Source organism: Antechinus flavipes, chromosome 1 (genome assembly GCF_016432865.1).
Source record: "Antechinus flavipes isolate AdamAnt ecotype Samford, QLD, Australia chromosome 1, AdamAnt_v2, whole genome shotgun sequence".
Taxonomy (NCBI): Eukaryota; Metazoa; Chordata; class Mammalia; order Dasyuromorphia; family Dasyuridae; genus Antechinus; species Antechinus flavipes.
In genome coordinates, this window is record NC_067398.1 from 228,316,930 (window position 1) to 228,338,194 (window position 21,265).

The 21,265-nt window shown below is 39.2% G+C and overlaps 2 protein-coding genes across 2 annotated transcripts; one reads left to right on the forward strand and one right to left on the reverse strand.

The window, feature by feature from the left end:
• Positions 1 to 7,358: 7,358 nt before the first annotated feature.
• LOC127544929 (probable E3 ubiquitin-protein ligase TRIML1) lies at positions 7,359 to 8,759 on the reverse strand. The gene has a single exon (XM_051971882.1). The coding sequence runs from the start codon at positions 8,757 to 8,759 to the stop codon at positions 7,359 to 7,361; it is 1,401 nt and encodes a 466-aa protein (XP_051827842.1).
• Positions 8,760 to 19,398: 10,639 nt separating this feature from the next.
• LOC127544930 (probable E3 ubiquitin-protein ligase TRIML1) lies at positions 19,399 to 20,864 on the forward strand. The gene has a single exon (XM_051971898.1). It carries the CDS (start codon positions 19,399 to 19,401, stop codon positions 20,806 to 20,808), a length of 1,410 nt encoding a protein of 469 aa, XP_051827858.1. The 3' UTR covers positions 20,809 to 20,864.
• Positions 20,865 to 21,265: the final 401 nt, after the last annotated feature.

The following is a 21,265-nucleotide window of genomic DNA, read 5'->3' on the forward strand; positions in this document are numbered from 1 at the left end:
GTGGGAACATCTTGTTATTGTTGTTATTTGTTCTTCATTCTCCAAGAGGACCATGATATCAGGGAAGTGCTGCCACGACACGCAAGTGAGTTCGATTTAGGTGGGGGAGGGCTGGGGGAGGTCACCTACCTCACTTTCCCCTTCAGAGCCATCTGGGTCCAGTGACCAGATATAGATCAAGATGACTGGAGATGACCCCAGGTGCAGTGGGAGACCTTGTAAGGTTATCAATAGGTCTCAATTTGACTGAGGTTGCATCTATTCAGTGATCAAGGCTGGGTAGCAGTTGAGGCAAAGAATCTCCTCTTTCACCTAGTTCCCCCTCCCAAATCTAAATAAATAAATGAATCTAGGAGGAAAAGACCCTCAGGATTTCTGGCCCAAGCAGAAATGACTCCTATTTACAAGTAATTTAACTATTAACCAAAGTGATGATTTTGCAAAACATATGGCAAAGTCAGTGTAATTAAAATGTGAGTCCTGTACAAACATAAAAAATACATTTAATTACCAAAAGCTTATTTGAGTAGAAATAAGGTTTATAGGAACATGATGTTTTAGCTAAAAATCCCATTCAACATTTCTTAACTTGTGTTATAATCTATAGAAGGAGGGAAAAGGAGGAAAAAAGAGCCAATAGGTTTTTTTAAATATGGTTTACACACATTTTAACTCACCTAGAAAATTGTATTATTTAATGTTTTCTATCTATCTATATTTTAAAAATCAGCAAACTCTGCAAACCAGGACTTGATTTACAATTTTGCTGATTGTTTAGACTTAAGAAAATGATAGACAAAATGTTAACAATGCAAATTAAGCTTAAAAGTTTTCTTGACCTGCATTTAAAAAACCTGCATAAAAAAGTTATTAAACATTTATTATTTATCTGCCTATCACTTCATGTCATAAATAGAACTTAAGTCCAGGCATTCCTGACTCCAAGATCTACCTTCCATCTACTATTCCACATTAGTTGCCCTAATTCTCCTATTACAATGAAACTGATAAGTCAGGACTGAGGGTCGACTCAAAACTAGATAAAAAATGTGGAACCATAAAATCTCTTATCTGTTGCTTATTATTTGTCCTCTGCAAAAAACTATCTTGTCTGACTGACAGTACCATGATAAAAGACATGCTGTCTCCTTACTTGAATGAAATGACATCCTGGCTCCTTCTTATTATTTCTTTTATAATTTACAAAATTGAAGGCTATTAGCCAGCTAGTTAAGCCCCAAATTTTCAGCATATAAAGCTTTCCCTGAACTAGTTCTAATTTGTTAGACTTCCTTGAGAGGCTAGTCTGTCATCATGGTGTAAACTTTTTTTGTGACTTTAAGAGAATCTTTTTGAATTCTTTCAAACGATGAACCATGACTCATACACACTTCAAAATATCCCATAGAACCTATTGCTTCTAGGGCAAAGCTTCATTTCTTTAAGCATCCCTAAGAAGTAATAATGTTATTTCGAGTTGGAAAGGGCAGCTTGATGATACAGAATACCAGGCCTTGAGTCAGGAAGACTCATCTTCCTGAATTCCAAACTGGCATAAGGTCCTTATTAGCTATGTGTCCCCGGACAAGCCATTTAATCTGTTTGCCTCAAGTTTCCTCATCTGCAAAATGAGTTGGAGAAGAAAATGGCAAATCATTACAGTATCTCTGCCAAGAAAACCCTCCAAATGGAGTTACAGAGAATGGGACATGACTGAAATAATTGAAGAACAATATCAAAAGAGTTGGAATATGTTTTAGAGATTGTCTGGTCCAATTCTTTTATTTTATAAATTAAGAAAACGGAAGTTGACAAAGATGAAATGATTTGTCTTAGGATACCCAGACACTAAAAATCATGACTAGGATTTAAATCTAGGGATTGTAAATCCAAATTCATTCTAAATAATGGCACATGAAATTTAGTTCCCTTACTCTTACTCTTTGTAAAGATATCACTTTGCAGTGATATCAATATTATCTCAGGAGAGCTTTCCAGGGGGCAATCATTCTAGATGTGAGAACTGGTCATGACATAATCTACATGTAAATCATACGTAGGATTAAATATACTGAGTAGCCATAGAATACAGATTGGCCCAATTTAAGAGGCATTTCTTACTGAACTCAAAATTGGTCTGAATAACTCTGTCTAAGCTTTCTGCTAAGTCCAGGGCCCCTCAAGCCTAGCTTTGTCCTTATCTTTGTGTTTTCTTAATCAGGGAGGCAGGATTGTTGTTCTGTGGGGGTAGGAAGGGAGCAGCTTTTCTCAACAGATCTAAAAAAGGCAAGAGGCTTTCTGTTTTCTACTCTGAGTGTGCTTATGGGTAGCACAGAAAATCACAGAGAGTCTGGGTATGAACTGTTCTAAAGCCAGTTGTTATGCAGTAACTTGTTATGGTTAGAGAACATATTACTGCTGTTGAAATAAGTCTACCATAACATAAAAATTATACAGGTATACCTTTACCATTTCATGATTTAGGTTTTTGTAAAGTTCAGGCTAGCTTTCTGGAGGTCCGCTGGAAGGGCCTTGGTCTTAGCAACATAGTCACCACAAGGATGGACAAGAATGGAGTACAGTCTTTATTGTCTCCTTCACAGTCTGTCATAGTCTGACCCAGTCTCAGTCTGACCCAGTCTCCTCTAGCAGTCTGACAGTTGGCTAGTCTCAACCAGTCTTAGTCTGAGTCTGACTTTTTCCCAGTTCTCTAAGCCCTTAAATACCCTATTACAATTACTCACAGTATACTGAGTATAAGCCAATCTAGGGTGATTATATTATCTCAAACTAAAATGATTGTATCATTATATTAAACTAAAGTGATTATATCATTATACTATACTAGATATATATTAACTAGAGAACCCATTATCTCATTAATTCCATTGAATTAACATCTTATTTCAAGTATACTTCTCCAGAGTTCTGACCCTCTACATCTCCCACTTACTTTTGTTTAAGATACAGGTGGTCATACCCTCCCTGACTTCTCAGGAAGGTGAGAACACCAAACCAGATATAGTTAGCAGGTTTCTTCTGTATTGAAGGGTCATACTTGAAACAGGTATCCCATCAGCATGGGAGGTATTACACAAGCACATAGCAATAAAGCACAGGTTAGCCGTGATGTAACAAGCAACATGAATCAACATGAGGAATTATACATGTCCACAAGTCCTAGAAGGAGGGTATATAAATAACAATCACACATACACCTCCTTCAGCAGCCAAGAGATAATCCAAAACCAATCTATTGTCCATCACTTCATGTGTCAGGGATTCCAATGATTCCTAAGGGTTTTGAAGTCCTGTATCAGTCTCATTAACAATTTTTGATGTCCATGAGTCAAACGCCATAACTGCCACGCTCTTTCAGTGGTGAAAACAGAAGGCAATAGAACCAACTGATGTTTCTTGGATCTTCTCCTTTGTTTCAAGGGTCTGCTCCATCTCTCTGAGCAAGACAAATACAGCTCATTGGCACCCATCTGATTCCTTCTCCACCTGTAGAGATACAAGCAAACCCTCTCCCCCAAGCAGTTAACCTATCTGGTCCCTTCCATTCACCTCTTTCTGGGTCTCTCCACATCACCTGGCGATTATCTAAAGATAGTGGAGCTGATTGCACTGGACACTGTTTTTCCAGTGGGTTATAAAACCTGTCTGCGGGAGCCAGTGAATCTTTGTCAAAAATCAAGAAATTAATAGTATAAAGGGCTAGATTTAGAAGTTCTCTAGGGTTACCTGTGGCTCCCCTTTTCTTTTGTTTTTGGAGGAGCATCGTAATGTCTCTGTTTCTCCTCTCTACTATTGCCTGTCCTTGAGGATTAAAAGGTATGCCAGTGGTGTGTAAAATCTTGTACTGTGCACAAAAGTGTGCAAAATGTTTAGAAGTATATGCAGGTCCATTGTCTGTTTTTATTGCTTGTGGCACACCCATAACTGCAAATGCTTGTGTGAGGAATTCAGTGACCACTCGGGCTGTCTCTTTTGCTGCTGGTATTGCAAAAGTGAATCCTGAAAAGGTGTCTACCACAACATGGATAAAAGACAGACGACCAAAAGACTTATAATGGGTCACATCCATTTGCCAAATTTCATTGGGTCTCAAACCACAAGGGTTCTTCCCTGGAGGGAGTGTAGGAGGGTGGAAAGGAAGGCAAGCTGTACAGGCTTTTACTATGCTCCTAGCTTCCTCTCTAGTTATTCCAAATTGGAAACGTAAAGTTCAAGCAACCTGATGATATTTAGAATGAGATTCTTGGGCTTCTTGAAATAAAGGAGTATTGGCCAACATGATTAGAAGGCTATCTGCTTTGAGTTTCCATCAAAAATAGGACCTGGAAGTCCACTATGAGAGTGGATAAGCAAGATATAAATCTTACCTGGATGCTTTCTCACTTGCTCTTGAAGTTCCTTAAAGAGCTGATATATATTAGAGGCTACAAATTTTATTTGGGCTGTGGCAATTCTTTGTACCACACCTATTGAAGAGGCCGAATCAGATATTATATTTATATCTCCTGGATTAATAAGTAAGAACTAGAATGATTGCATACAACTCATTCTGCTGAGTGGACTGACAAGGAGTTCTGACTACTCTCTTTATAGTTAAGCCACAAGAGTATACAATACAGATATTATGTTTGGATGCATCTATAAAGATAGTTGGTCCTTTTTTTTTTTTTACCATCTATAATATTTTTATTTATTTATTTATTTTTATTTTTTATTTACAAGATATATGCATGGGTAATTTTTCAGCATTGACAGTTGCAAATCCTTTTGTTCCAACTTTTTCCCTCCTTCCCCCTAACCCTTCCCCCAGATGGCAGGTTGACCAATACATGTTAAATATGTTAAAGTATAAGTTAAATACAATATATGTATAGATGTCTACACAGTTATTTTGCTGTATAAAAAGAGTCGGACTTTGAAATAGTGTACAATTATCCTGTGACGGAAATCAAAAAGGCAGGCGGACAAAAATAGAGGGATTGGGAATTCTATGTGGTGGTTCATAGTCATCTCCCAGAGTTCTTTCCCTGGGTGTACCTGATTCAGTTCATTACTGCTCTATTGGAACTGATTTGGTTCATTTTCATTATTGAAGAGGGCTATGTTCATCAGAATTGATCATTATATAGTATTGTTGTTGAAGTAAATAATGATCTTCTGGTCCTGCTAATTTCACTCAGCATCAGTTCATGTAAGTCTCTCTAGGCCTTTATGAAATCACCGATAGTTGGTTCTTTAAGAAAGAGGACTTTTAGAAACTTTTTCTTCAAGAATCCATGGCCAATTATGTAATAGTCTGGTTATCTTTAACGGAGACCTGTATATAAAATTTGGAGCTGTGGCCAATAAAATTTGCCACTCTGGGATGGTTTCACAGCATACATTAATTTGTGCATTAGTATAAAAGGTATATTTCTTGTCAGGTCTTATCCCAGATAATTATACTGTTCATTTAATGGCCTTTAATAAATCCTAGCCACAAGCACTGGATAAGGAGTAAGATTTTGTTCTGGTTGTGCTGGAAGGTTCACCCACTCTATCACATTGTGTCCTTGATGAAAGACTGCTGTGGGTGCCTCTTTTGTAGCAAAAACTGATATTTCCAAGGGTTTTTGAGTGACTCTTTGAACCACATTGGATAAAGCCAGTTCAACTTCTCTCAAAGCCTCTTGAGCTTCTTTTATAAACTGGCATGGTGAGTTTAAAGCATCATCTCTCCTTAAAATGTCACATAATAGAATAAAATGACTGAACAAAATGTGGAAATATCTTGCGTGATTTCATATGTATCATAAAGAGATTTTTTGTTTGTTTGTTTTGTCTTTTCAATGATTAGGGGGAAAGAGGTTTTGGAAATGAAAATGAAAATAAAACTGAGTTGAAAAAATGTTTTTAAAGAATTGAACTGGTTTGCCAAGGGATCAGTTTAGGGAAGGAAGGAAAGCATAAGTGATATAAGGGTGATTGCCTGTTAAAAAACAAAGGAGAAGAGAGAATGAAGATCAGCATTAAGATGAAGAGTAAATTCAGGAACCAGAAGCCATAGAGAAAACTGGAATGATATAGATTATAATGAAACAAAGGAGTTTTATATTTCATGAACATGAAAGAAAGGCAGTCTTGACTAATAGGAAAAAGAAGGAGATAATGATCTTTGTGTGTATTGTGGAGATGAAATGGAAGAGAAAGTGAAGGAAACTCATTAAGCTGAGGAAAAAAGATTTTATATTTTCCAGTGTATTTGTATTCTTACTGGTATTTTTTTGTAGAGAGGCACAGATGGTGGGATAACTCTCAGTGAGGCAGAAGAAGCTTTAGCCCAGAGGGAACCTGCTGACAGTGTCTGATTGGACTCTCCTTTCCCCCTGGGGCTTCTCAGCCTTCCTGAGAAGTGGGGGGAGGGAGAGTGGCAAGACAACCTGTGTTGTACTTGAAAAGGAAATACTTGCAGTAAAAGAGTCATTTACATATTAATGGCAGGGTGCTTATAGTTAGCACATACCCAGGATGCTGTGGTGATGTAATTTCACTAAGGTTTTTAAGGCTGAAGGGAAGTTGAAATAAACAGACTTTGTGTTTGACCATCCATGTGCCTCATCACTCCTCCACTAAGACCAAGGCTGGTCCTGGGATCCTCCAGAGAGCTGGTCTGGATGGGATATTTTGGCCCTGCAGCATAGGGGCTCTACAGTATATTTTTGTATCCCAACTTGGGGCTCTAGAAAGCACACTAAACTTTTTTATATTTTTCCATATTTTATTTTCCCACAATTAAATGTAACACCACATTTTAACATTCATTGGGGTTTTTAAGTCTTAAGTTCCAGATTTTATTCTTCCTTCCCTCCCCTCACCTCTCCCCTCCCAGAGACAGCAAGCAACATGATGTAGGTTATCCAAAGCATTTTTAAACAATTTTCAAATTTAAAAAAATTGTCCAATGCAACTGGAAAGTCTTCTTTTTCTTTTTAAGATGTATTTTGTCTACTGGAGCTTCTCCTGGCACTTGGCAGAAGACTTTCCAAGTCCATTAGGCTGGGACCAATGGACAAGAATCACAGAGGTGTCTGGTCCCTCAGGTCCAAGCAGAACTGCCCTCAGGTTTCCTCCTTCTCAGGTATTCTTCTCTGGATACAAAACATCAGTTCATTTGCTTGATCTCTGGTGGCAAGTACACACAAGCAAGTAACAAGTAATTCCTAGGGAGAAATGTTTTAAAACATCATCTTCCAATACTTGCCTGATGTGAGTTGTAATGGATGATGCATTTCAGGTGTGGTTTTTCATTGCTTGAAAAGGAAGGTATCTCCTCATCAGGATGATCATTGGGCAGGCATCTACTGGGAACTCCTGGGACATATAATGAGAGATCCGGGGGTGATTTCTTCATCAGGAAGACAGGGAGAGAAGCAAGGTCGCATAGGCTTTTGAAAGGCCTTGTTTGGGAAGCTACAGAGAAGAAATCTGTCCATGGCATTGTAAAATGCTACGTGTCCCCTTTCATAATCCAGAAAGATGCCCACTTTGTGGACAGGTGGGGTTGGATAATAGCCATCCTGTGAATTCCATAGTAAGAAATGATCTTGTTGTCTGCAGCAGGCCAGGGTCCTGACATCCTCGGGGAACGGGGAGCGCTTCCACTTTCTGCTGATGGACTCTTCACAGATGCCCACTTCCCACTCTGTCTTTTCTCCCACCTCCACTTCCCAATAGTGTCTGCCTGAGGTGAAGGTCTGGGCCCCCAGGACGATCAGCAAATGGACAAATCTTTCTTTGTTGTTGGGCAGGTCCTGGGGGACGCTCCTGTACTTGACGCTCTTGAGGTCTTCAGACAGGACGAGATGAGCGTGGGCTGTCTCTGGATCCAGAGTTATATCCCTGTAGAAGATCATGAGCATTTCTCTCAGGCCAGTGATGGGAAAGATGGTCCAGACAATCTCTGGTTCTTGAGGGAGCAGCTTCTCACTTTCGCCCAAGGTGCCTTTCATACCCTGGAGCATTTCTGAGGGGGTCCCCTCCACATGCTCCTCCATTTCCAATAGCACTCGCTGCACACTTTGGATTTCTTGTGACAGTTTGACTTTGTAGCTCTCATATTTCACCATGTTGTCTCTCAATTGTTGCTTCAGATCTTGTAATTGTAGAATTTCTTCTTCCCGTAAGATCTGATGCATTTTGTCATATTCAGACATAAGTAAGCGTTGGGAATTAAGGGCGTACTTCTTACATCTTGCCTCTGATCTTATGGCCTGGCCCCATGCCTCTTGAAGATGTTCCTCTTTCCTTTTTAAGACATTCTGTGTCTCCAAGAGCTTCTCCTTGGCCTTGGCAGCCGCCGTTTCCAAAGGAAGGACTTGGTGATCCTTGTGTTCTGGGGCCAAGGAACAGGAGTCACAGAGGAGTCTGTGGTCTTGCTCACAGAAGAGCTTCTCCTTTTCTCCATGTTTGTCACAGGTGCTCAGGCCCACAAGGGCCTGCACTAGATGAGGTCTGAGCATTTTGGTGGTGATGGACAGCTGCTGCAGGCTCTTGTTGATCACCAGGTCCCTGCCATAATCGATCTCTTCTCTGCACTCTGGGCAGGTTAAGGTTTCCTGGGTTCTCACCCTGCAATGTCTGAGACAGCCTATGCAAAAGCTATGGCCACAATTGACAGTCACTGGATCTCTGAAGTAGCCCAAGCAGATGGAGCAAGTGAGGCTTGCTTGGAGATCTTCAATTAAGTCTTTGACACCCATGTCTCTGGGCTTTCAGTTCCTCCCTTCTCAGATGCTCCTTTCAGGAGAGACAAAGCTGGCTCTTTCCCTGGAGCTTTGGCAGAAAATGGTGCCAGGGTTGAGGTGCTGGAAGCTTTTATATGTCTTCCTTTGACTTGGCCCTGCCTTTACTCTCACCCCAAAGGTGAGAACTCCTGAGCTTGGAGAGTCTTTCCATGTCTGCTCTAGGGCTGAGTTCCCACCTTGGTCCTTCTTGCATAGTAGTGAGCTACAATCTCCACTGGAGTTTACACCTAAATTCTGCTATAGGGCTGAGTTGCCACCTTGGTCCTTCTAGCATAGTAATGATCTACAATCCCCTCTGGAGTTTACACCTAAATTCTGCTCTAGGGCTGAGTTCCCACCTTGGTCCTTCTTGCCTAGTAATGAGCTACAATCCCCACTGGAGTTTTCACCTACACTCTCAGATCAGAGTTGTTTGGCCCCTCAATTCCAAGAAGAGTAACCCCTGATTCCTCTTTGTGGAAGCTTTTGAGCATTTCTCTCAAGCTCCATTCAGGGAAAGTAATCTCTGGTTCTTTAGGGAACAGCTTCTTGTTTTGTTAGAAGAACCACTACATATCCTGGAGTACTTCTTCTTTTGTTTTAAAAGTATTTTTTTCTCAGATATACAGAAAGGCAATTTTTAATATTCACTGTTATAAGATTTTGACTCTCTCCTTCTCTACCTCCCTTCTTCCCAAGATAGTGGACAATTTGATATAGATTATGTATGTGCAATTTTATAACACATATATCCCTATGTTACAATTGTGAAAGAAGAAAGAAATCAGAAGAGACAAAAATCATAAAATAATTCCAGTCAGTGAAAGAAATATGCTTTGACTGCACTCAGAGTTCAGCTGTTTTTTTTTATCTGGATATGAATAGCATTTTCTATCATTGGTCCATTGGACTTGGCTTGGATCATTGTGTTACTAACAAGAGGCGTTGATAGTTCCTAGTTGATCATCACACGAACTGGCTGATGCTGTGCACAACATTTTCCTGATTTCTGCTCATTTCCCTTCACTTCCTATCAGTTCATACAAACAGCTCTTGGCTTTTCAAAAATCTGTCTGCTTATTAAATCTGCATGGCAGTTTTCCATCCCTTCATATGTTACAACTTGTTCAGCCATTCCCCAATAGATGGACATCCCCTCAATATCTAATACCACTATGATATGAAGAGGGCTGTTGTAAAGGTTTTTACATCTGTACGTCCTTTTTTCTTTTCTATGATCTCTCTGGGATACTGATCTAGTAGTGATACTTATGTAAACTGTCCCCCTGATCTTTGGGGGTGGGGTGGACCTGGATTAGGGAATCCCTAAAATCTCAATTCCTCCTGACCTCTGGATGGGACCCCACCTTCCTATTCAGGGGGAAACTCCCAGATGGTGCTCTCCACCTACAATTCAAGTGGAGATGTAGGTCTGGGGCATATTCACTACCCTTTATTGAATTGAAAATTAGTCCCTCAAATTCATCTGGAGATTGCTCCCTAGCTTTGGGCCAAAAAACCCAATATATTCAAAGGCTGAACCCCAAACTTTTGCAAAAAATCCTTTTGGAATCTGGCCCCTGGGAAGTTGTTTCTCAATGTAACAAATCCATTTTTGCCACAGTCTGGTTGGTCTTTGAGCATAGTTCCAAATTGCTCTCCAGAATGACTGGATTAGTTCACAACTCTACCAAGTGTGTATTATTGTCCAAATTTCCCCTCATGCTCTCTAACATTTGTCATTTGCCATTTTTTTTATATTAGCCAATATGACAAGTGTGAGGTGTTACCTCAGAGTTATTTTAATTTACATTTCTCAAATCAAAAATGATTTAGAATATTTCTTCATATCATTATAGGTAGCTTTTATTTGTTTATCTGAAAATTACCTCTTTATATCCTTTGACCATTTATCAGTTGAGGAATGGCTTGTATTCTTATAATTTCACAGAGTTCTTGATATATTTGAGTAATGAGGGCTTTCTTGTTTCCCAGCTTTCTGTTTTCTTTCTCATCTTGATTGTATTGGTTCTGTTGCTGCGAAAGTTTTAAAATTACTATCATCAAAATTATCTTTCTTACATGCAAAATGTTTTTATTTTATTTTATTTTGCTTTTACTTTGAGATCAGGATTGCTATGCCTGCTTTTTTTTTTTTTTTTAGCTTCAACTTGAAGCATAACAGATTCTGATCCAGCCCCTTACCTTTACTCTGTGTGTGTCTCTTTCTGCTTTAAATGTTTTTCTTGTGAACTCTATTTTTCCCTCTGTTTTCTACCTGGAAAAAGAGAAAAGCAACACCCTTGCAACAAAATCTCATAGTCAAGCAAAATAAATCTCTGCTTTGGCCAAGTCCAGAAATGTCTCATTCTGCATCGGGACTTCCTTCATCTCTGTCAAGAAGTTAGTAGCATACTTCATCATTCATACTCTGGAATCCTGGTCGGTCATTGCATTGATCAGAGTTCTTAAGTCTTTCAAAGTCATCTCTCTTTACAATGTGGTTGTAACTGCGTAACTTGTTATTATAGCTCACTTTGGGCAGCTAGGTGGCGCAGCGGACAGGATGACAGGCTTAGAGTTAGGAAATCTTCATCAAAGTTCACACCCAGCCTCAGACTTACTAGCTGATGACTCTAGGGAAGTCACTTAACCCTGTTTGTCTCAGTTTCCTCATGAGTAAAATGAGTTAGAGAAAATAATAGCAAATCATTCCAGTATCTTTGCAAGAAAAATCCAAATAGAGCCTCAGAGAATGGGACATTTCTGAAAAATGACTGAACAACAAACTCTTCATTTTGCTCTGTATGAATTCATACCAGTTTTCAGATTTCTCCAAATTTAATCAGTTCTTATAGTGCAATAATATTCCATTAACTGTGTTATACTTTGTATTTTGTTCAGCTAATTCCTAATTGATGAGATCCTTCTGGGTTTCCATTTCTTTGCCCATACAAAAAGAGCTGCTATAAATTTTATATAGCTTTAACTCCATATACATGTAAAGATATATCAATATATCAATAGGTAGATACATATTATTAACATATATAATGTTATATATATATTGATATATTAGATAGCTAGATAGTCTAAATATGTATTGAATATATTACCTAGCTGCTGAAAGGGACTAGAATCCCAAAAATGAGCTTATACCAATTAAATTATTATTGTTAATGCAGCAGCTTTTAAATTACTTTAGCTATATTAATAATTGTTATTAAATAATGATATGCCTCTCTGGTTTCTCTGAACAAACGAGATGATTCTGAATCAGAGAGAACATTAGATCAAAGGGCAACTCTGTATCTGGGCAGTAGATAAAATACTTTTAATTTGCTAGAAGAGGAGAAGAAAGAAGAAACTGTGTTCTAGCTGTCAGGGGAATAAACCCATTGTTCACCAAAGTGTCAGGGTCTCAGGACTGGTGACAAAAAGAGTCCTACAACATCTGAAACAGGTGTATTTGAGAAAGTTAGAGAAAAGTTTAAAAAGTATCACTAATCTTAAGACACTGAGTCATTATCATCCCGAGATCAGGCAAATGAACTAGTATTGTATATCCTGAGAAGAATACCTGAGAAGAGGGGAACCCGAGATCAGTTCTGCTTGGAACTGAGGGACCAGACAACTCTGTGATTCCTGTCCATTAGTCCCAGAGCACAAACATCACCAAGGTCTACCCTTGGAAAGGCTTCTGCCAAGTGCCATAAGAAGCTCCAGTAGGCAAAGTACATCTTAAAAAGAATTTCCAGTTGCATTGCACAAATTTTTTTTTTAATTTGAAAATTGTTTTAAAATGTTTTGAATAACCTATATCATGTTGCTTACTGTCTCTGGGAAGGGAGAGGAAAGGGAAGGAAGAATAGAATCTGGAACTCAAGACTTAAAAACTCCAATGAATGTTAAAATGTGGTGTTACATACAATTGTGGGAAAATAAAATATAAAAAAAATTTTTTAGTATGCTTTCTAGAACCCATATGCTGCAGGGCTAAAATATCCCATCCGGACCAGCTCTCTGGAAGATCTTGGGACCAGCCTTGTTCTTAGTGGAGGAGTGATGAGGCACATGGATGGTGATGCATAGAATCTGTTTATTTCAACTTCCCTCAGCCTTAAAAACCTTAGTAAAATTACATCACCACAGCACCCTGGGTATGTGCTAACTCTAGTAAGATTACCTAACTACAACACACTGTGCATGTGCTAACTATAAGCACCTTGCCATTAATATGTAAATGCCTCTTTTACTACAAGTATCTCCATTGCAAGTACAACACAGGTTGTCTTGCCACTCTCCCTCCCCCCCACTTCTCAGGAAGACTGAGAAGCCCCAAGGGGAGAGGAGAGCACAACCAATATTGTCAGCAGGTTCCCTCTGGGCTAAAGCTTCTTCTGCCTCACTGAGAGTTACCCCACCATCTGTGCCTCTCTACAAAAAAATACCAGTAAGAATACAAATACATTGGAAAAGATAAAATCTTTGTTCCTCAGCTTAATGAGTTTCCTTCACTTTCTCTTCCATTTCATCTCCACAATACACACAAAGATCTCCTTTTTCCTGTTAGTCATTACTGCTTTTCTTTCATGTTCATGAAGTATAAAACTCCTTTATTTCATCATAATCTATATCATTCCAGTTTTCTCTATGACTTCTGGTTCCTGAATTTACTCTTCATCCTGATTCTGACCTTAATATCTCTGCTCCTGTTTTTTAACAGGCAGTCACCCCTATATCACTTATGCTTTCCTTCATTCCCTAGACTGATCCCTTGGTGAACCAGTTCACCTCTTTAAAAATTTGTTTTATTTTTATTTTCATTTCCAAACTCTCCTTCCTTTCCCCATATCCATTGAAAAGACAAACAAACTAACAAACAAACACCTTATGACACATATGAAATCATTGAAAACATTTCCACATTTTGTTCAGTCATTTTTAAATGGCATCTTAATCTTGGTGACCCCATTTGGGATTTTCTTAGCAAAGGTATGGGTGTAGTTTGTCATTTCCCTCTCCAATTTTCACATTAGCCATATTGAGAGGGGAAAAAGTAATAAAAATAAACATAACCTAAATTCTCACTTGCAAATCCTTTGTCTCTTTGTCTGAAAGCAGATTATGCCCTTTCAAAACTCATCCCTGGCTTATTTTCCATCCTCCTTCTTTACTCATATTCAAGGATTATGTGGGTAGTGGTACCTCAAAGTTATCTTAATTTGCATTTCTCTGATTAATAGTGATTTAAAGCACCTTTTCAAATGACCACAAATGGTGTTTAATTTCTTCATCTGAAAACTATCTGTTCATATCATTTGGCCATTTATCAATTGGATAAGGAATGGCTTGTATTTTTTAAAATTTGAGTCACTTCTCTATATATTTTCTTCTGCTACTATCTTGACTTTCATCCCTGTCTCACATGACAGGTAGCCCTTCTTCTTGTCAAGATAATCCCCTCTATATTCATAAGGATAGAAGAAGACTATCCTGTCTCCCCCAGTAGGTTCTCCCTCCCACCCCTGCCTCTATCGTCCCTTCTCTCTCACCGATCTTCAATCTCTCTGTCTAGAGAATGCTTTACTATTGCCTACAAATATACTAATCTCTTCCTCATTCTTAAAAAAAACTATGATCTTATCCATTCATCTCTGATAGCTATGATCCTATATTTTTACTTCTTTTCCTCCTTGTCCTTCTCCTGCTTGTCATCGTCATCGTCATCGTCCTCTTCCTCCTTCTCTTCTCTTCCTCTTCCTCCTCATCCTCATGGAACTGGTCTCAATCATCTCATTATTGGAAAGAGTCATGTTCATCAGAATTGATCATCATATAATATTGATGTTGCTGTGTATAATGATCTTCTGTGTCTGCTCATTTCACTTAGCATGAGTTCATGCATCCAGAACTCTCTGAAATCATCCTCCTGATTGCTTCTTATAGAACAAGAATATTCCATAACATTCATATTTGGTAATTTCTTATGGCAAAGTAAAATAGGGTCACACAGCTAGTGTGAAGTGTCTGAGGCAAGATTTGAACTCAGGTCCTCTGCTTCATCTATTGTGTCACCTAGCTGCTCTCTGTTCTGTTGTTAAACATGCAGCCCTAGTTCTTATCCAATTGGCATGAAAGTAGTACAGCCTTTTATTTCATATATCATATAAAAGGAGACATAATTTTTGACAAGTGGAGAGAAAATTTGGTTGGTGCTAAACTAAGTACCTGCATAAGGTAATGAATGAGTACTATCCCTCCTCCAGTCTCCCACAGCTCTTGAAAGAGTAGGTTCTATCTTGTTTCTTTGTAGTCCATTCACTTTGCACAGTTTCTAGCACATAGTAGTTACGTCATAATCATTTATTGATTAGTTGAATAATTGTCAGAACATCCTGGGAGGGAGACAAAGATAATTCCAGACACTTTTTAGGAGAGGTACATGAAAAACACTTTGGAAATTCTAGACATGTAGGGGAACTCACTTCCTTAGCATATCCTTCATTTCCAGCTTACTTATAGGGACAATAGATTGGATATAATCTTCTTAGGGAGTTGGTTAATAGCTTGTTCTATTTCTTTTTCTAAAATGGGACTGTTTAGTCTATTTACTTCTTCCTCTGTTAATCTGGGGAACTATATTTTTGAAGGTATTCTTCCATTTCCTTTGTTATCGAATTTATTGGCATAAAGTTGGGCAAAGTAACTCCTAGTTATTGCTCTAATTTTCTCTTCATTAGTGGCAAGTTATCCCTTTTCATTTTTAAGACTAACAATTTGATTTTCCTTTTTTAAATCAGTTTTACTAAGGGTTTGTCTATTTTGTTGGTTTTTCATAGAACCAGCTCTTAGTTTTATTAAGTCAATAGTTTTTTTACTTTCAATTTTATTAATCTCTCCTTTTATTTTTAGAATTTCAAGTTTAGTGTTTGACTGGGTTTTTTTTTAATTTAATAATAACTTTATATTGACAGAATCCATGCCAGGGTAATTTTTTACAACATTATCCCTTGCACGCGCTTATGTTTCGATTTTTCCACTCCCTCCCTCCACCCCCTCCCCAAGATGGCAAGCAGTCCTATATATGTTAGATATGTTGCAGTATATCCTAGATACAATATATGTTTGCAGAACCAAACAGTTCTCTTGTTGCACAGGGAGAATTGGATTCAGAAGGTAAAAATAACTCGGGAAGAAAATCAAAAATGCAAATAGTTCATATTCGTTTCCCAGTGTTCTTTCTTTGGGTGTAGCTGTTTCTGTCCATCATTTATCCATTGAAACTCAGTTAGGTCTCTTTGTCAAAGAAATCCACTTCCTTCAGTATACATCCTCATACAATATCGTTGTCGAAGTGTATAATGATCTCCTGGTTCTGCTCATTTCACTTAGCATCAGTTCATGTAAGTCTCTCCAAGCCTCTCTGTATTCATCCTGCTGGTCATTTCTTACAGAACAATAATATTCCATAATATTCATATACCACAATTTATCCAGCCATTCTCCAATTGATGGGCATCCATTCATTTTCCAGTTTCTAGCCACTTAAACAGGGCTGCCACAAACATTTTAGCACATACAGGTCCCTTTCCCTTCTTTAGTATTTCTTTGGGATATAAGCCCAATAGAAACACTGCTGGATCAAAGGGTATGCACAATTTGGTAACTTTTTGGGCATAATTCCAGATTGTTCTCCAGAATGGTTGGATTCGTTCACAGTTCCACCAACAATGCATCAGTGTCCGGGTTTTCCCGCATCCCCTCCAACATTCATCATTATCTTTTTCTGTCATCTTAGCCAATCTGACAGGTGTGTAGTGGTATCTCAGAGTTGTCTTAATTTGCACTTCTCTGATCAATATCAATTGGAAATCTTATCTTATATCTTATAGGGAAGTCACTAAGATTAAGAAAGACTGGGAATGGGGACTTTAGTTAAGAGTTGAAGAAAGCTAAGGAATAAGAAAGAGGAGTACACTGAATGCAGAAGGAAGGAAGAGGTAGAATGCAATAAATTATTTCACATGAGGGTTCATGAAAGACCTTATATAGAGGAAGGGAAGATGCAAAGGTGGGTAATGGACAGTGATTAAACTTTTGATCAGAATTGCCTCAAAGAGGGAATAATATACATAATCCCTTAAATACAGAAATCTCTCTGACAGAAAAGTAGGAAAAGAAGAAATTAAACAAAGTGTGGGAGTAGGGAGGACAGATAGGGGAGGCAGAAGACAGAAACAAAAGAGTAGTGATGAGGGAAAGGGTGAAAGGAGATATAGCACAAACAAGAAGAAAAACAGGATGGAAGGAAATACAGAGTTGGTAATTGTAACTGAATGTGAATGGGATGAACTCTCCAATAAGATGAAAGTGGATAGCAGAGTAGATCAAAAACTAGAATCCTACAATATATTGTTCACAAGAAAAACATTTAAAGCAGAGAGAAACACACAGAGAATAAAGGTAAGGGGGCTGGATCAGAATCTGTTATTCTTCAGCTGAAGCTTAAAAAATACAGGTGTAGCAATCTTGATCTCAAAGTAAAAGTAAAATAGACTTAATTAAAAGAGATGAGGAAAAAAATGACATTTTGCATGTAAGAAAGATAATTTTTGTGATAGTAATTTTGCACAAACAGAAACAATACAATCAAGATGAGAAAGAAAACAGAAAGCTGGGAAACAGAAAGCCCTCATTTCTCAAATATATAAAGAACCCTGTGAAATGTATAAGAATACAAGCCATTCCTTAACTGATAAATGGTCAAAAGATAAAAAAGAGATAATTTTCAGATAAAGAAATAAAAGCTACCTATAATGATATGAAGATATATTCTAACTCATTTTTGATTTGAGAAATGCAAATTAAAACAACTCTGAGATAATACTTCACACTTGTCATATGGGCTAATATAAAAAAAAATGGCAAATGTTAGAGAGCATGAGGGGAAATTGGTAGAGTTGGGGAACTAATCCAGTTATTCTGGAGAGCAATTTGGAATTATACCCAAAGACCCACGAGACTGTTGTTAAGCTGTGAGAAATGAGGGGTGAGAGATGATCCCCTGGCTGGTGTTTCAGGTTCTTGCAAAAGAATTCACAATCCCAAATGTAGGCAAGGTTTGTGTCAACAATGGGTTTTTTACATTGAGAAACAACTTCCCAGGAGCAAGATCCCAAAAGGATTTTTAGCAAAAGTTGGGGGTTCAGCCTTTGAATATATTGGGTTTTTATGGCCCAAAGCTAGGGAGCAATCTCCAGATGAATTTGAGGGACTAATTTTCAATTCAATAAAGGGTAGTGAATATGCCCCAGACCTACATCTCCACTTGAATTGTAGGTGGAGAGCACCATCTGGGAGTTTCCCCCTGAATAGGAAGGTGGGGTCCCATCCAGAGGTCAGGAGGAATTGAGATTTTGGGGATTCCCTAATCCAGGTCCACCCCACTCCCAAAGACCAGAGGGACAGTTTATGTAAGTATGATTACTAGATCAGTATCCCAGAGAGATCATAGAAAAGGAAAAAGAATGTACATATATAAAAACCTTTACAACAGCCCTCTTCACATCATAGTGGTATTACATATTGAGGGGATATCCATCTATTGGGGAATGGCTGAATAAGTTGTAACATATGAATGTGATGGAAAACTGCCATGCAGATTTAATAAGCAGACAGATTTTTGAAAAGCCAGGAGCTATTTGTATGAACTGATAGGAAGCAAAGGAAAATGAGCAGAAATCAGGAAAATGTTGTACACAGCATCAGCCACTTCATGTGATGATCAACTAGGAACTATCAACGCCTCTTGTTAGTAACCCAATGATCCAAGCCAAGTCCAATGGACCAATGATAGAAAATGCTATTCATATCCAGATTAAAAAAACAGCTGAACTCTGAGTGCAGTCAATGCATATTTCTTGCACTGACTGTAATTATTTCATGATTTTTTGTCTCTTCTGATTTCTTTCTTCTTTCACAATTGTAACATAGGGATATATGTGTTGTAAAATTGCACATATATAATCTATATCAAATTGTTGACTATCTTGGGAAGAAGGGAGGTAGGGAAGGAGAGAGTCAAAATCTTGTAACAGTGAATGTTAAAAATTGCCTTTCCGTATATCTGAGAAAAAAATAAAATACTTTTAAAAGAAAATAAGGACTCCAGAATATGCAGTGGTTCTTGGAACAAAACAAGAAGCTGTTCCCTAAAGAACTAGAGATTATTTTCCCTGAATGGAGCTTGAGAAAAATGCTCAAAAGCTTCCATAAAGAGGAATCAGGGGTTACTCTTCTTGGAATTGAGGGGCCAGACAACTCTGATCTGAGAGTGTAGGTGTAAACTCCAGTGGGGATTGTAGCTCATTACTAGGCAAGAAGGACCAAGGTGGGAACTCAGCCCTAGAGCAGACATGGAAAGACTCTCCAAGCTCAGGAGTTCTCACCTTTGGTGGGTGGAGTAAAGGCAGGGCCAAGTCAAAGGAAGACATATAAAAGCCTCCAGCACCTCAACCGTGGCATCTTTTTCTGCCAGAGCTCCAGGGAAAGAGCCAGCTTTGTCTCTCCTGAAAGGAGCATCTGAGCAGGGAGGAACTGAAAGCCCAGAGACATGGATGTCAAAGACTTAATTGAAGATCTCCAAGCAAGCCTCACTTGCTCCATCTGCTTGGGCTACTTCAGAGATCCAGTGACTGTCAATTGTGGCCATAGCTTTTGCAAAGGCTGTCTCAGACATTGCAGGGTGGGAGCCCAGGAAACCTTAACCTGCCCAGAGTGCAAAGAAGAGATCGATTATGGCAGGGACCTGGTGAGCAACAGGAGCCTGCAGCAGCTGTCCATCACCACCAAAATGCTCAGACCTCATCTAGTGCAGGCCCTTGTGGGCCTGAGCACCTGTGACAAACATGGAGAAAAGGAGAAGCTCTTCTGTGAGCAAGACCACAGACTCCTCTGTGACTCCTGTTCCTTGGCCCCAGAACACAAGGATCACCAAGTCCTTCCCTTGGAAACAGCGGCTGCCAAGGCCAAGAAGAAGCTCTTGGAGACACAGAATGTCTTAAAAAGGAAAGAGGAATGTCTTCAAGAGGCATGGGACCAGGCCATAAGATCAGAGGCAAGATGTAAGAAGTACGCCCTCAATTCCCAAAGCTTACTTATGTCTGAATATGACAAAATGCATTATTTCTTATGGGAGGAAGAAATTCTACAATTAAAAAATCAGAAGCAACAATTGAGAAACAACATGGTAAAACATGAGAGGCACAAAGTCAAACTATCACAAGACATCCAAAGTGTGCAACGAGTCCTATTGGAAGTGGAGGAGCATGTGGAGGGGACCCCCTCAGAAATGCTCCAGGGTATGAAAGGCACCTTGGACGAAAGTGAGAAGCTGCTCTGTCAAGAGCCAGAGGTTGTCTACGAGGACTGGACCATCTTTCCCATCAATGGCCTGAGAGAAATGCTCATGCCCTTCTACAGGGATATAACTCTGGATCCAGAGACAGCCCATGCTCATCTCGTCCTGTCTGAAGACCTCAAGAGCGTCAAGTACACGAGCGTCCCCCAGGACCTGCCCAACAACAAAGAAAGATTTGTCCATTTGCTGATCGTCCTGGGGGCCCAGACCTTCACCTCAGGCAGACACTATTGGGAAGTGGAGGTGGGAGAAAAGACAGAGTGGGAAGTGGGCATCTGTGAAGAGTCCATCAGCAGAAAGTGGAAGCGCTCCCCGTTCCCCGGGGATGTCAGAACCCTGGCCAGCTGCAGACATCAAGGTCGTTTCTTACTATGGAATTCACAGGATGGCTATTATCCAACCCCACCTGTCCACAAAGTGGGCATCTTTCTGGATTATGAAAGGGGACACGTAGCATTTTACAATGCCATAGATAGAATTCTTCTCTGTAGCTTCCCAAACAAGGCCTTTCAAAAGCCTATGCGACCTTGCTTCTCTCCCTGTCTTCCTGATGAAGAAATCACCCCCGGATCTCTTATTATATGTCCCAAGAGTACCCAGTAGATGCCTGCCCAATGATCATCCTGATGAGGAGATACCTTCCTTTTCAAGCAATGAAAAACCACACCTGAAATGCATCATCCATTACAACTCACATCAGGCAAGTATTGGAAGATGATGTTTTAAAACATTGCTCCCCAGGAATTACTTGTTACTTGCTTGTGTGTACTTACCACCAGAGATCAAGCAAATGAACTGATGTTTTGTATCCAGAGAAGAATACCCGAGAAGGAGGGAACCTGAGGGACCAGACACCTCTGTGATTCTTGTCCATTGGTCCCAGAACTAATGGACTTGGCCAAGTGCCAGGAGAAGCTCCAATAGACAAAGTACATCTTAAAAAGAAAAAGAAGACTTTCCAGTTGCATTGGACAAAATTTTTTTTATTTGAAAATTGTTTAAAAATGCTTTGGATAACCCACATTATGTTGCTTGCTGTCTCTGGGAGGGGAGAGGAGAA

Bases quoted from the DNA above. Each gene is read 5' to 3' on its own strand.
- LOC127544929 (XM_051971882.1), bottom strand. From the start codon at position 8,759: ATGGGTGTCAAAGACTTAATTGAAGATCTCCAAGCAAGCCTCACTTGC.
- LOC127544930 (XM_051971898.1), top strand. From the start codon at position 19,399: ATGGATGTCAAAGACTTAATTGAAGATCTCCAAGCAAGCCTCACTTGC.